Below are 16,058 nucleotides of genomic sequence, written 5' to 3'. Positions count from 1 at the left end.
AAAATAGTTTTTCAGCCTAAATACAGTATCTGTTTTTAAAATAATCATCATTAGAAAAATAAAAAATGAACTGTATGATGGTTACCACGTATAGGGGTGAGCTTTAAACTAGCAACCAAGCTGCTTTCAACAAACCAACAGCCCACCAGAAGTATGTGGGATGGGGCCAAACTGTTGAGGCCATTTGTAGGTACCGTATTTTTTGCTCTATAAGACTCACTTTTTCCCTCCTAAAAAGTAAGGGGAAATGTGTGTGCATCTTATGGAGCAAATGCAGGCTGCGCAGCTATCACAAAAGCCAGAACAGCAAGAGGGATTGCTGCTTTCACTGCGCAGATTCAAAATATTTTTTTTCTTGTTTTCCTCCTCCAAAAACTAGGTGCGTCTTGTGGTCTGGTGCATCTTATAGAGCGAAAAATATGGTATATTTGTCATTTGAAGTCAAAAGGAAGCTGAGTGCATCTCACAAGGGGGAAAGGGTCTCCTGTTTATATATGCAAATCTTTAATCTTATGAATCAGAAGGAGCAAACCATAGCTACAAATTCATTATTACATGTAGTATTTTGAATTTTGTGTCTCCATTCAACTTCCAAAGGGACCACAGTAAGATCTAAAATGTTTATTCATATGATGATAAACTTATTTTGCAGGTTTTCCCCATTCATTGAGCATCTCACAAAGATGTTATTTAAACATTCCTTTTTCCACTGCAGGGGGATTCCATGGAGTTGGAAATTTGGTGTTTGGAAATGAATGAAAAGTAAGTGTGTGTTGCTGATACTTGTCCAATAAGCAGATACTTCTTGGCTGACTGAGTGCATAAGGGCACAGGACTTCATCTGAATACTAGTTGCTGGGAAACAACAATGGGAGAGGGCTGTTGCACTCATGTTCTGTTTGTGGGCTTCCCATATGCATTTGGTTGGCCACTGTGGGAAACAGAATACTCAACTAAATAGTTATTTGGTCTGATCCAGCAGGACTCTTTTTATGTTCTTAGTCATGTTCACAGTTTCCCCACTTGCCTAGAAGCAGATATAACAGGGTAGAGCTAAAACCATGTGGGGTTTGGATTATCTTCAGTGACTATAGTTGCAAGCCAATATGGTTAAATGGTAATAGCAACCACTTCGTGTGCACTCAGGTTTAGGAAATGCATGAATTACAAAATAGGAAAGTTGAGTTAAATTAGGTTATTTTCTGCTGGTTGTTTTGGTTGTTGGTGATTTTAAATGACTGATTTAAATCAATCCACCCTGGATCTAAAAGGGCAGTTATTATTAGATGGCAGAAAGCTCTAAAATAAATCCTCTTATTGACCCATGATATAAATGGCATGTTTTGATTTAACAGTGTTGTAGAAGACACTGGAGTTAAATTATCTACAGTGAGTCAGCAGTTCTGATTTTTTTTTTTTAAATTCTGCATCAGGCAAACATAATTAGCCACAAGCATCTGCTGCTTCGTAGCTTTTACTTGTCTCCTAGACGAGAAAAATTGCAAAGGGACTTAAGATTTTATCACATTTATCATTCAAGTAAGAGAGAACTCTTGGTATCTGTTAGCTGAGAAATTCAAGTGTCTTTTCACAGAACATACCTGCTCAGTATTTAAAGTCATGTGTATCTTGTGCTGAAGTACAAGGATTTCTAACTGATTACAAATAAGAATTATGCAAGATAATTATATAGGTATCTACTATATAGTATATAGTATATAATATATAATAAAATAAGCTAAAAATGCTCAAAAACTTACAGTAATTAATTCTAGTACAAGATTATTTGTAACTTCTGCAAATACTTCTTTGCAATTCGATAAATATTCTTTGGGAACAAATTGCATAAGGTATATGAATAGATTGTGTTTCTAAGGGCAGGTTGTAATCTCAATTGCTTCTATTTTACATGGCTAAATCTAGTGTAGACCCCAAATGTCACTGTCTCTAGCTTGTATTAGTGTACTTTGTGTCACTTCATTGAGAATATCGGACTAACTCTTTCTGTGTGCTTTTTAGGTGTGATAAAGAAATCAAAGTTTCTTACACTGTGTACAACAGACTGTCTCTATTACTGAAGTCTTTACTTGCTATAACAAGGGTGACTCCTGCCTACAGACTCTCTAGGAAACAAGGTCATGAATATGTAATATTGTACAGGTAATAAATATTGAAATAGAAACAATAGAACTATTGGCTCTTATGCACTTTTCCCACTCATTTTTTCCTACGGTATTTTGCAATTCTTGATCAACGCTTCATTATTTTTCTTTAGCTTCTCCATATTCTTAGAATATCTTTCCCTTTAAAAGCCAGCTTGCTTCCTCAGTTGTTTCCTTTAAAAGGATCCTTAGTTAAAACATAACTTTTTTCTCCCATCATTGTCTTAGAACATGTCTGGTAGAAAGTTTTCGGACTGCTAAAGGTTTGGCGGGTGAGGGGGGATCCTTTTTAAAAAGAAAAGGCAAGCCAGAATTGGGTCTTACAATGATATTTCTGGTTCATCTGCTGACCAGTGAATAGCATATCAGCTGTGGGTTCAGATTTCCAGCTCAGCCATGAATTTACTGGATGATGGTATTGGGCAAACTGCTGTCTTTCAGTCCCAGTTACTCATGAGTAAAAGGCAATAATATTCAGATAAATATTGTATGGGTAAAGAATCTTAATCTTGTAAAGTACTTTGTAAATCAGAAGACACAGCTCAATGATAAACACTTAGTGCACCTGACTTTATACTACCTAGTAGACTATGTTTAATGTGCGCGCGCTCTCTCTCTCTCTCTCTCTCTCTCTCTCTCTCTCATAGGATATACTTCGGAGAAGTTCAGCTGAGTGGCTTGGGAGAAGGTATGGTTTGGCAATGAACAAACTAGCTGAAGACTTAAAAAAACAACTACTATATACCAGTAACATAACAGTCAGGGAGAATATAAGAAGAAAATGAAGGATTTTGGATGTAGGGGGAATTAGGATATTCCCTTACTGGAGGTCAATGATAGCAGTATAACGTTTATTAACAGCAAGCGCATCAGTCCCTACATGGACTAGCACAATTAGTAAAATAACTTTTTTAAAAAAAGGTGCTGAGAGATTTATTAGGAAGAGGTATGCCTTCAGTAAGGGATATGGCAGGAAAGCATATTGTTATCCCTTTGTTGCTAGCAGAATGTCATAAACTGTCATTCAGCAACAGAGAAATGGCAAATCAATCTTTATCTTTAATGCTGACTATTAATTTGTTGTTATTATTACTATTATTGATAATTTTTCTATTTCCATAGGATTTCAGACCGTCCGTGTTGGGACAGTGGGTACTCCATTAGGCACCATCACTTTGTCCTGTGCCTACAGAATCAACCTAGCTTTCATGTCTACGAGGTGAGAGCATGAGAGTCAAACTAAGCCACATTTTCCAGGACACTTTCCACTTCTGAAGCCCAAAATCCTGGGCTTCTCAGATTTTGTGGAGTGATATTGTTTGGTAGCCCTGAGTCATGCTCCTGAACACCAGTTTCCTTGTTCATGTGTGGAGTTGTAGGGTTGAATTGTGGGGATGCTCTGCTTCCCATTAACTGATGCAGAAGAACAGTCTAGCTGTCAGAATTGGGGTTGCAGCAGAGAAGAGAACACAGTCTTATGAATAACACCATTTGCTTGTTGCATTGCAGGCAGTTTGAGAGGACCCCACCTATCATGGGGATTATCATTGATCACTTTGTGGAACGTCCCTACCCCAGCTCCTCACCCATGCATCCCTGCAATTACAGGTGAGGAAATACAAATCACAGATCATAGGTGAAGGCAGTTCTTCCCAAATACAGAGCCTCTACACCATGCACTGCTGGGTGGAGAAAAGAAAAAGTTCTTACATGAAATGGAAAACCCTGCATTTTCTATTCTATAAGAAGTGGGTGAATGGCATATGGTCTAGAGGGTTCTTAGAGTTTCGGACTCTCTCCAGTTCACGTAGACAGCGGTTCACATGAATTCTCATTTGCATCATTAGTATATAATCAGAAAAAATACTATGCAGAGTGAAAACTCTTAACAGCTAAGTGAAATGAGTTGCAGAAGAAAGCTAACACAGTGCATTGCAAGCATTGATTTTAGTGTTTGTACACTCAAGTGTCAGCATTCAAAAGCACATGTGGTTCATTTATTTCATATAGTTTTCAAATACTGGGTCTACTTTAATTTGTGAAAGGGAATGTTTACCAGCAGATGCTTCTGCTGGAGGAAGAGGGACCGGAGGTATGCCATCTCCCTCACTTTTTGCAACCCTCAGGAGCAGTGAAACTAGGAACTGATGAATAACTACCCCCTCCTTATCCAGTGGAATTCCACTTATGGGAATCCTAGAGTCAACCCATTGCAATGTATAATACTTTGACAAAGAATCATAGAATTTTAGAGTTTGAAGGGTCCTCTAGTCCAACCCTCTGCAGTGCAGGAATCTCAACTGAAGCATACATAACAAGTGGTCATCAAAATCAAAGAGTTGTTTTAGTAAAAGGTTTTATTTTATAAACATTTCCTTTGCAGTCAGACCAAAAGCAATGATAAGGTGCTTTAAACTGGCTTTGAAGCTACATTTTGTACATCTCTACAGCATAGCTGTCAACATTTCCCTTTTCTTCTGAGAGATCCTATTCGGAATAAGGGAATTTCCCTTTAAAAAAGGGAAACGTTGACAGCTATGTTCTACAGCTGGTAGCATAAGTAACATTTATCAGGAAGAATCTTCCTAACAAAAACTAAAAGGCAGATAGGTGAATAATGTTTCATACTTCTGGACAAATAAAATCCAGACTTAATCCACTCTAGTAGCATTTATTTAAACCCCGATAAGGAAAGAGTTAGAGCTCCTTCATAATTCTCCTTTCAACTCCACTCAGATGTTCTGGGTCTGTCTACAATGTCTGTCTCTGTATGTACTTTAAATCTTGCGTTTTATTGAACATTCCCATTTTGAAGTTTATCTCCTTCTGTTACAGAACAGCTGGTGAGGAAAATGCATACCCATCAGTGGAAGATTCTCAAGAAGCCTGCACCACCTCTTTTTCTACTTCTCCACCATCACAGGTAAACAATTTTTCAGAGACCATTGTATGTTTTCCAAGGCACGTTTTAGTTTACAGACACTTGTATTTTTAGTTAACGTTTTAAAAAATTGAATATTACAGATTGTTAGACAAATACAAAAATGAAGGTTACTGAAAACTAAATGATAGTTTACTACATCTGTGCCTAATGATAAGTTTCCTTGTGCATACAAAAATTCTGTCTCTTTATAGATAAAACAATGTGGTATTGGTCACACTTGATTGCACAGAGTACAGTTTAAGTTCTGAATCAATTTTGCTGACAATCTGTTGATTGCATAGTATTCACCTGTTTCCATCCTGCTGCAATTTAAAAACCTTTCTCTATACCTGGCAAGTGTAAAATACTTAAAGATTGGGTCACTTTTCTCTTCTCTTTTCCATTTAAAACTTTGCATACTCTGGCCGATGTATTCCATAGATTTAAAAGACTGGCAAAGAGCCTTTGGAGCTGTGCAGATGGTGTTGAAGGTTTAGTTTTCGAATCTCCTTCACTAGGGCAACCCTGGTGTGGAAATGAGTTTCTGATTGCATTTCCAGAAGAGAAGATACGTAAACAGATGTTGTTAGGGAAGGAGAAGGCATGTAACACTTGTGGTGCACATAATCCTAGGAAATTGCTGAGGATCATATCTTAACTTCAGGCTAGAGGATGAGGGCATGCTCTACAGGCAGCTGTGGGTTGGGCACAGCCTTCTGCTTCACCCCTGTTTTCCTGGATCAAAGTGTCCAGTTCCAATTTATGTATGTTTTGGGGCACTCTAAAGATTTTTGCCTTATGCTTAGGGGCTCTCCTGGTTGCCCAGTCAAATATCACAAAAGAAACAAGTTCCTATAAAAGGTTCTGAATCTATTACTTCAGTTGTCTCAATCAAACTCTAGTCTGAAGACACATGGCTTCTGACTTTGACAGCCAGCACAGCTGATGAGTTTGTGGCTCAAGGCTTTTTCTCTGTTCTTGCTAGGGTTTGTGTTCAGCTGCTCTGTAACAGGGTGAGGTATCTTTTTTTAAAAAAAATAGTGTTTGACAAAGCCTATTGTCTTACTGTTTGTATTGAACCTTCAAGCCTAGTGCAACTGGAGATTGCTTTGATCACTGAGATGCATGAGGACTTAGAGTGATCTCCACTTTATATAGCTCCCCCTTTGCTCAGTTGTCACCAACAGCTATTCAAGCCTAGTTGTTAAGATGATCAATAAAAGTCCTACAACATCTGACTTTAGAAGAGAGTTTCAGGCTGTTGGTTATATATGATCAGCAGTGAATTCATTGATAAAGACTACAACTAGGAACACTTTTTTTAAAAAGCGGACAACAGTTTCCTGACATTTTAAACCCTTTATAAAGCATGCAGCTCTCCTGCAATTCTGCAACTCGTTGACATGTATGAATGTTTCTCATAGCTGTAACCACAGTCCTCACCAACATTCACTTCATCCAACTCTTTTCAGTTTTTCTTTCTGAAGTCTTTTTCTTTCTTTTCCTTTTGTGTGTCTGTGTTCAGTGTGTATTTACTGTCACTAAAGCACATTTTCAGACCCCTCCTCCTGTCGTGACGGATACATTGAAGGGCCCTTTGATGGGGCTGACCTTTTCACATCAAGTGAGTTCATAGTAGAAAAAAATATGTTTGGCCTGACATCACCTTTAAAATAAAGAAGGTGCATGACAAAAGTATTTTTTCACTAACTAGTAAATAATTTTCCTTAGATTTGGCTCTTTAGGCTGGTTAGCCTAAAATGAAACATGCATTTGAGTTTAATGTGTTTAGAGGTTTGCAAAATCTGTTCAGTTACTGTTACAGATAGGTAGCCGTGTTGGTCTGCCATAGTCAAAATAAAAAAATTCCTTCCAGTAGCACCTTAAAGACCAACTAAGTTAGTTCTTGGTATGAGCTTTCGTGTGCATGCACACTTCTTCAGATACCTGATTACCTTTGTTCAGTTACTGACTACCTTTTAGAAAAGAAAATGAATCAAACATCTCTGAAGTTATAAATTTATTGTCTTTATTGCTGAACAGGAAATTTGCAAAGAAGCAATAAAAATATGTAGTTTAGACTACAGGGCAAACTTTATAGAGCAATCGTAGAATACTGATCGCTTCGTGGAATAGAGTTTTCTGGAAATTGCTGTATGTTTTCTTGAGTTGACCAGGGGACAGGAAATAAACAGTATTTTTCACCTCTGAAGAAATTAAAAGTTTATTGTCACCATTATAAAGGGCTGAAGCAGTTATTGTACCTCAGGAGTCAATTTTATTCTAGTGGATTAATTTTGTTACAGTTGGCCTTAGACATTGGCTTTTGGAGCACATTAATTAATTACTGTGAGCCCAGTATTCCACATAGGCATTTCTTCTGTTTCTTTTCCAGAGCTTTCCGATAGCCCAGTGAGGAATTTAATATTTTGTTGTCCAATTTCTGTAGCTGTGTCAGACATTGCTTTGGGAGTGTGATACCAATAGATTCTATTTTTTAATGTTTCCTGAAAACTGTCCTGTTTTTATTTGTTTGGATTCCCTGAAATCCTGTTTTTATTTGTTTTATATGCTTTTACACAAGTGTTCTTTTAAGGGTTTGATGTAGTATTCTTGTTTTAATGATATTGTTTATTAGGTTATATATACAGTTTAAAGATTTTTAAAATATTAAGCAGAGGAAAGTTTTGGCTATGAGGTAAACTTTCACATTGAGGACTATAAAATGCCTGCTCTGGAAACTTTTGCCTCTATAACTGAGATGCAGAATGTGAGACTTTATGTTCGGGCTTTGCCCTTCTTGGTGTGGGAGTCAAAGAGAGGCATGCAGTTGGTCACATGATTTGTTTGACAATGAACCTATATCCACAGTTAGAGTCTGCTGTCAGAGCAGTGGTTTTCCAGGCTTCTTCTGTAGCATTTATTTAATAAAGGCAGTGAAAATCAATAGGAAGTTGAAGTAGCATATAACAATAATATATAAAACATTTCAATAAAACACAGAACAGTCATTTAAAAAAACCCTCATAGAAAACAAATAATAAACACAGCTTTTAAGTAATTGCTCTCTTGTCCAGCATGTTATTGGTCAACACACTTCATACTATCCTCTCAGTCCTATATGAATGCCATCTCCATCATTTGTAGGTGTTGTGCATCATTTTTAAGCAAAATCCAGGCTTGAGAGTGGTCCCTGGTAATCCTAAACACAACTTGAAAATAAGTTCCATTGAAATCAGTGGCAACTTTTTCTTTTAAGTAAAGATGTCTAGGATTGGTTTGGTTTTGTGTGTGCATGTGGCTCAGACTACCTCAGTTCCAGCCTAGTATTTTATTCTGCAAATCTGATTTCTTTTCCTGGCCTTTTCCAGTAATTCTGAAAATTATTCAGACTATGTGGGGTTTTCCCTTTCTCTCCCTTTCCCTTTCCCCCTCTCATTTCTTAGCTCTCCAGCTCTCGTCTTTCTTATCAGCCTACAGCCCTGGGAGTTGGATCAGCTGACCTGGCCTACCCAGTAGTCTTTGCTGGCGGCTTGAGTGCTGCACATCCTCACCAGGTATTCTTAGAGGTTTGAGACCATTTTATATGTCTCATAGCTAACTCTGTTCCTTAACTGTTGACATATTTCTCTATCCATTCTTACCCCATTATTTTACTTGTAGGGTACAGTCAGAGCTGAGCAACATGAGAAGCAGCGTTGCTTTGCCTGTTAAGAAATTTGAAGGCTTTCTGCCATAAAGCAAAGAAAACTGGAGGATATCATAGTCAAGTGCTGGGAATGGGGGGCCAATGCCCAGCTTTCTTTGTCATGTCTGGTTATCACTCTCCTTAGTTGATAATTTCTTCTGGTGCTCCCTGTCTTAACTTCATTGTAAGTGACTGAGATCCTCTCCAGCTCTCTTTACCTGTTGGTAGGAAGCCTTCAGGCAGAACCAGGCTGTTTCTCATATCATGAGTATAACATGTAACCAGCTGTCAGCTACCTATCATTGAGAGTCAGGCAACCATACACTTGAAAATAAAAGAGCCTAGAGCTTTTTTAAATGAATACTAAAATATCTAATTTTCTTATCCCTTTCTCCTCCAGTTGATGGTTCCAGGGAAGGATGGAGGAGTGCCCTTGATTCCTAGCCAACCAGTTCATGGCACTCAGGCTGATCATGAGAGAATGGCAACATGCACCCCTTTGGATGGGGGTCACTACTCTGCAGTTACTCCAGCTAGCAGGTAAGTTTTCCATCTCTTTGTGGTGATTCATAGTCTTACTACAGGTTTTAAAAATAATAATTCATTTGCTAGACTATAAGCAGCTTTTTGGAAAGAGGCAGTTAGGAAGATCATTAGAGGATTTTAACTTTCCCTAATTCAGATTCTTTTTCCTCCCTTTATTTCCCCCCAAAGTGAAAGTGCAGAGAAAGTAGGGTTCTCCTACATTTGCAGTAACTACAGCCCTGTAGGAAGATAGGACAGTAATTTTCCAAATCCAACAGCTGTTTGATAGAATGTTTTCATAGTAAAATGCATCTACACACATAAAATCAACATTATTTAGTTCAGTTATTTAGTATTCAGTAATTACAGTAACTTTCACTATTCTTGATGGATCAGCACCTAAAGTTCAGCATTGTTTTGGACTTTGGAAACTTTACAAATTTCAGTAGCAGCTAAAAATGTAAGAACTGGAGCTGTACTCTTGGTAAGATCTACATCTGTCTGATCCAGCTACTTTTAATGCCACTATTTCCACCTTGTGACATTTCATTAGTTCCACATACTAGACTCTTCATTAGTAATAATAAAGTAGTTTTGGTTTCATTTCTGTAAAATGACTGAGTGCAGGTACTAAAGCATAGTTGTAGCTTCTAACAAGAATACCTCAAGCACCAATTCCTGCTGAGCTTCTGTTAGGGTTAAGCACAAACCTTGCCCTTTAGAGTTGAGGACAGTACCAACACTCACATTTGCAGTTTAATACTGGTAGCTTTGGCAAACTTAACATTTCTATTTTTCCTGAGGATGTAATTTAGACAAGCGCCTGGGATGCTAGTCTCAAATTGCCCACTGTCTGTCCCCTTAAATAAACTTAAATAAACATACAAACACTACATCCTCACTTGTAAAGCTGTAACACTATTTAATACTGCTCCAGCCAGCACTGCTGTACAGTTCAATTTCTTGATGTTAGTACATTTCAATTAATGTTAGGAAGCTCCCACAAGCTTAGAAGAAGCCAATTTAGTGTTTTTTATGTTTATGTGTGGTATCAATATATACAGATTGACAGATCCACATGTGCCAATTAATCACCATATTTGACAGGAATAAATCATCCATGCATACTACACCTCAAAGTCATGAAATGGGATACAAATGCAATAAAAAACAGGGCTTTCAAAAGCTGAACAGGTGTAGGGGGCACTATTTGGTCTAGGGCCTGTTCACGTGTATTCCATAATCTCTGGGTAGTGCCCCTGTTCATATGGCTGTAATCTCCCTCTCCACACCTGTACCTGCATCCATGAGGGATATGATCAGGAGCCTCCAGAGGCCTGGAATGACATTGCCTTTTGAAGACATTTATGGTGTGGATATTAATTCAACATACAAACCACAACTTGAAGTGGGGAGAAACCCATGAAAATATTAAGAAAACAAAATCCATTAAGGAAAATTCTGTTTTGCACAAAGAAAGAGAAAAGAGTAGTGAAATATTCTGTGGGAACAGTTTTGTAGTCTTTTATCCAGAATGTGGCTGGGCGTGTTCTGTTCAAATTGTATTACGCAAATCCTCCACCAACTTCACTGGTTACCAGTTTGTTCTCAGGCTCAATTCAAAGTGTTGGCTTCAATATTTAAAATCTTGGGACCACAATATGTTAAGACACACACAGCCTGCAAATGAGTCTGTCCAGGATTTCTACTCCACTTTGGAGACCTTCCTTTGGGACCACCACCTTCACCACTATCTGAAATACAGCAAGTGGGTACCCAGGAGAGGGCCTTTTCAGTTTTATTTGGGATGACTACTGAGATAACTTTGATTCACCATGAACTTTGCTGATACTTTTTACACATTATGCATTGTCCTTTGTGTGTAGAATACTGCCTTTTGTACCTGCAGTACCACATATGGGTAAACAAATAATACACTCTCATGTACCAGTGCTTCATTCCAGAGTTCGTGCAGAGCAAGAAAAACAAAAGGAAATCAATTAATACCCCTTCTCTTTTCTCTCTCAGTGAGGACACAGAAACTGTATCTAACAGCAGTGAAGGAAAGAGTGGGTCCCCACATGATCTCTGGGAGACAATATTTGTCCGGAAGGTGGGAGCCTTTGTCAATAAACCTATCAACCAGGTAATTTAAGTTCATTGCTCTTGGAGACTTTGTGTCATAAATATGGTGGTTGCAAGTCTTGCATTGAGCAAGGGGTTGGACGAGGTCTTTTCCAGCTCTGAAATTCTATGATGTGCTGTTCTTTAGGAAAGAAAAAACTCAAGGAACATCCTCTCCCTTGACACAGGAGGCAGAAAACAACAGCAGCCTTTCTATTTCTTTCTTCTTTGAGCATTAGTTGATCATAGTTTGAAGATTCACAGTTCTGTGTTGCATGCTGGGTAAGAGGAGCGGCATTTGACTGAACATTTGGGATTCTATCTTTTGATCCTTTCTAGGTGACCATGGCCAGTTTGGACATTCCTTTTGCTATGTTTGCTCCCAAGAATATTGAGCCAGAAGATAATGACCCCATGGTAAGAAATGCCAGTCTTGCTCAGTCCTGCCTTCTCAGATTTGAGTGGGTCGGAATTTCCTAACCCAGCCATTAGCATGCTTCTGTTTTCTGACTGAAAAACGTAACTTTTAGCATCCATTTAATTCCCTCATGCCAGTGTTTGGGTATGTTGGTCTGACACTTGGATTTCTTCAACAGGTGAATCCTCCTGACTCTCCAGAAATAGAGTCTCCCCTCCAGGGCAGCCTACACTCAGTGGGCTCCAGTGGCAGCAGCAATGGGAACATCCATGACGATTTTGTTATGGTTGACTTTGTAAGTTGATGCAGCCCTTTACATACACATACAACCTTCGCCTCAATGTCTGAAGGAGAACTGAAATGCTAAAAGATATGAAATTCCTTAGGAAAAGGCATCTTCACAGAACCAATGTGGGGCAAATGGCTCTGGATATTATTTCATTAAAAAGCAGAAGTGTACTGATGTGGCCTCCCAAAATATTGAGAGACTGAGCTTGCAGGAATTCCAGCATACTGGACCCTTTTGAGAGACCTGAAACTTTTATTCTTAAGAACCCATGATGAGTTTTACTCATAGGACTAGAACTCAAAGGCTATTTGGTGCAGCCTTCTGTCCAAAAGTGGCCCTTTTCACAAACTCTCACCCCAAATCAATCTCAGCAAATTCTCTACATTACTCAGATTATAGGGTGACATGAGCAAAGAGCAGTATCTAAGAAGGTGGTCTACCACACAGGTTATAATAATAACAATTTATTATTTATATGCTGCTTATTTGACTGGGTTGCCCCAGCCACTCTGGGCGGCTCCCAACAAAAATAGTAAAAGCAATATAACATTACAGACTACAGGTTCACCTGCAGTCCAGAGAATAGCCAGATGACCAGTTTTGATAGGAGAAAGATGAAAACATGTTCTACTATATGTCATACATTGTGCTGTTGTTGGGTGAAACAATGGAATGCATTTCGTTGATAGCAGTTAAATACATTATCAGATGATGATTGAACAGAGCACTGTTGTGTTATCAATGTACAGCTGACTGATATTTGTCCATTTAATTCTAGAAACCGGCATTTTCTAAGGATGACATTCTCCCAATAGACCTTGGAACATTCTACCGTGAATTTCAGAATCCTCCTCAGCTCAGCAGCCTCTCCATTGACATTGGGGCTCAGTCCATGGCAGAAGATCTGGTATGCAAAAATGGGATTTCAGTTTGAGGGGCATTGCTCCCTGCCATATATAAACCAAATATGCCTTATTTGAGAGGACTGATCAAACAGGTCATTCATTATTTAATGTGTTAGATAATTGTGCTGTGAACTCAAAAGTGCCAAAGCGCCAAGTTCAAATCTTTTGTAAGTGCTATAAAAATACATGGCCTTAGGCAGGCCACTTTCTCATCACCTTAGACCGCCCCAGTGACCACCCACACAATGTATTGGAATAATCATTTTGACATGCCTTACAGGGGTTTTGTAGGGTTCCTTGAGATAATAAAGCACAGTATATGAAGAAGTAACATTTTGAAGTACCACATAAATATGTTGTTACAAGATGATCCAAGGTGTTTTCTGACACTGGTTCTCGTTTCCCTGCTTCCCTACATCCTCAGAATTGTATCATCCTTAGCTCCCTCAGACAGTATCCTGCACTCAGTCACAACTTCATATTTTCTCCTATGTGCAGAACTGATTCCTTAAGCACAGTGCTCCCCTTGCCCCTTGAGCATAACTTTCCCATGAGGTCTTTGTCTTAACTCTTCAGTCTTCATTCCCAACTGTAGCCGAGCAAGTCTGACTGCATTTGCTCACACTCTTCTCTCCCTCCCTTTTGTTTTCTCTGCTTTATTGTAGATCATATGCTCTTCATGGTTAATGACATGTTTGTTTTTGCCTCTGAAACTCTGTAAAATGTACAAAAGGTTTTTAAAGAAAATCCCTGCAAGTTGCCATCTGTTAGCAGCAGGCTGACAAGTGTAATTGTGCTAAAGCTGCTCCAGCAAATTTCAGAGGCCACAATCTCATGCACCTACAAACAAGCCATGGACGTGGATAGATGCTGTTTACAGCATTTTACTCCTTTCCAGGGTAGCTGTGCATACAGGTTGGGAGATCTTGAGAGCATTTCATAGTTTGATAGTAATGTTGTGCTGAATCTATTGAATCAAATCTGTCTTCAGATAAAGCATTATTATTATTAATTATGCCTTACTCTGCTCTTATGTTTTATGTTTTTTGAACTACCTCTTTTATTCCTGTGTCTCAGGGGTGAGGAGCCTGTGGTCCCTCAAATGCTCTTGGACTACCATGCCCATCATCCCTTACCATTGACCATGTTGGCTGGTGCTGATGGGAGTTGGTGTTCAACGACATCTGGAGGGCCCCCACACCTGCTGTGTTTTATGTGAAAGAAAAAAGAACTGGCTAATGTAGCTACTGATAATTTTTCTTTGTCTTCACAGGATTCTCTACCGGATAAACTGGCTGTCCATGAGAAAAATGTCAAAGAATTTGATGCCTTTGTAGAGACCTTACAGTAAAACGGCTTATTCTACAGCAGCATTGAACTTTTTAGACACCCTGGAAAAGGAAGCCCATGCATTCTGCCTTTCTTCCCTTAGTGTCTTGTTCTGTCCCCGTCCTCAATTTCGTAGACACTATTGCTTTGCTCTGTCAGGTGCAGAAACAGTGGTCTGTATCTCTTTGAACTAGTCCTTGGGAAGGGTGTGACTTGCTTTCCTACCCGTGTGAGGTTCGTATTGAATACAGTGCATTAGGAAACAAGATCAAGGCCCGTTCTTCCATTTTCTCATATGTTGAGAGACACTGATGCTTCTTCCTCCCTCAACAGGGCTATACAATCTGGTTTGCTGGGGACAGTCTTTTTCCCTGCATCTGCAGTAACGCCAAGCAGAAATAACTCTGACGAAATGTAACTGTCTTGTGAGCACTGTAGATTCTGCTAGCGTGGTTCAAACACCGGCTTGCCTTCAGCAAGTGCAGCTAAAGCATAAGGGCAAGGGGCCGTTTTTCACCAGTGGTGCCCTAAACAAAGCAAACATAATGTTGCACATCTGTGTGGAAACAAGAATTGAGGGGCCTGACCTGATTGTCTAGTGCAGTTTCAAAGTAAGCCACAGACGCTAAAAGAATTGTTTTTTGTATATTACCTGCCAACACGGTGTGTGTCAATATATTGCCTCCCCAAGACCACAAGCATGGTCTGTGGCATTTGGAGAAGATCCAGAGTTTGTAGGCTGTGTTTACAGTCAGCAGTTGTAAATATGAATTAGGAATCCTAATTCTCTAGGGTTATTTAATTTGGGGGGGGGTCTTTAGTCCAAAGTTCTTTCCTCTATTCCCCTCAAATGTTGCTGCTCTATCATAAAATAAGAAATATTTATTACTCTAAAGGAAACCTATATTTAAAAAAAATGTATGTGGATGCTTTCACTTTGTAAAGTAGCCATATAGGCTGCTTTGTCCTTTGTCACTGCAAGTATGTTGTTCCAAACAGCTGTCATTTCCCCCACTCCCGTTTGCAGGGTAAACTATAATACTTATTTTCAGAAACAGACATGGTTATGCTTTCAAAGTGATCTCTTCTGGTGACTCGATTTCCATTCTGCCCTGTTGGGTCTGTGGATGTCATAAATAAAAATGCACGTTGATGCAGTGCACTGGTAGAAAGTTTCTAAAATGATTGTCTCTGACAGGCTTATACATTCGCTGTGGTCTGCACTTAGTTAGAAAGTAGCTTTTTCAGACAAGCACATTTTAAAGACGTTTGTGGTACTTATTTTAATTGATGGGGTTTTGATTGGCTAAAAGTTTATTTTTCTAATGACTTAGCCATTAAGCAGTGTGATTGGCTGACATTGCTATGTGTTTGATCTGCCTGCTCTGTTCTTCACCAAATATGGGGAAGGAAAAACAACACTAAGCATCAGCTCAGGGATAAGTTAGACTCTGGGCACAACTTATTTCTTCCTTTTCATTAGAAACCAAGCTGAGACTGCAATCCTGTGCAAACTTTCTTGCGAGTAAATCCCATTAAACTCTGTGGAAGTTAATTCTGAGGAAATGTGCTTAGGATTGTACTGTAAAATGCCGAAGACCATTCCCTGCAACCTGTTCTCTTATAAACTATTTCTTATGACTGCGGACATGAAGGACCATTTATGGTTTCCTGATTAAAGTAATGAGATGTTAA

At 38.9% G+C, this 16,058-nt stretch overlaps 1 protein-coding gene across 19 annotated transcripts in view; it reads left to right on the top strand.

Annotated features, from left to right (window-relative positions):
* ATG13 (autophagy related 13) overlaps positions 1 to 16,058 on the top strand; it is a 23,808-nt gene extending 7,750 nt beyond the window's left edge. For 2 of the 19 annotated variants that reach the window (XM_083464350.1, XM_083464349.1), the window contains exons 5-18: positions 716 to 762; positions 2,020 to 2,160; positions 2,810 to 2,850; positions 3,285 to 3,381; positions 3,672 to 3,770; positions 4,998 to 5,085; positions 6,611 to 6,709; positions 8,559 to 8,642; positions 9,174 to 9,313; positions 11,327 to 11,444; positions 11,762 to 11,839; positions 12,019 to 12,135; positions 12,908 to 13,036; positions 14,308 to 16,058. In XM_083464350.1, coding sequence (XP_083320476.1) covers positions 716 to 762; positions 2,020 to 2,160; positions 2,810 to 2,850; positions 3,285 to 3,381; positions 3,672 to 3,770; positions 4,998 to 5,085; positions 6,611 to 6,709; positions 8,559 to 8,642; positions 9,174 to 9,313; positions 11,327 to 11,444; positions 11,762 to 11,839; positions 12,019 to 12,135; positions 12,908 to 13,036; positions 14,308 to 14,385 — 1,356 coding nt within the window. In that variant the 3' untranslated portion in view covers positions 14,386 to 16,058. Of the gene's footprint in view, positions 1 to 715; positions 763 to 2,019; positions 2,161 to 2,809; positions 2,851 to 3,284; positions 3,382 to 3,671; positions 3,771 to 4,997; positions 5,086 to 6,610; positions 6,710 to 8,531; positions 8,643 to 9,173; positions 9,314 to 11,326; positions 11,445 to 11,761; positions 11,840 to 12,018; positions 12,136 to 12,907; positions 13,037 to 14,307 lie in introns of all 19 variants that reach the window. The other 17 variants (XM_083464348.1, XM_083464337.1, XM_083464338.1 and 14 more) reach the window with 9 other exon arrangements.

This window comes from Podarcis liolepis (genome assembly GCF_965112155.1).
Source record: "Podarcis liolepis genome assembly, chromosome: 1".
NCBI lineage: Eukaryota > Metazoa > Chordata > Lepidosauria > Squamata > Lacertidae > Podarcis > Podarcis liolepis.
This window is presented reverse-complemented; position numbering and strand designations above follow the sequence as displayed.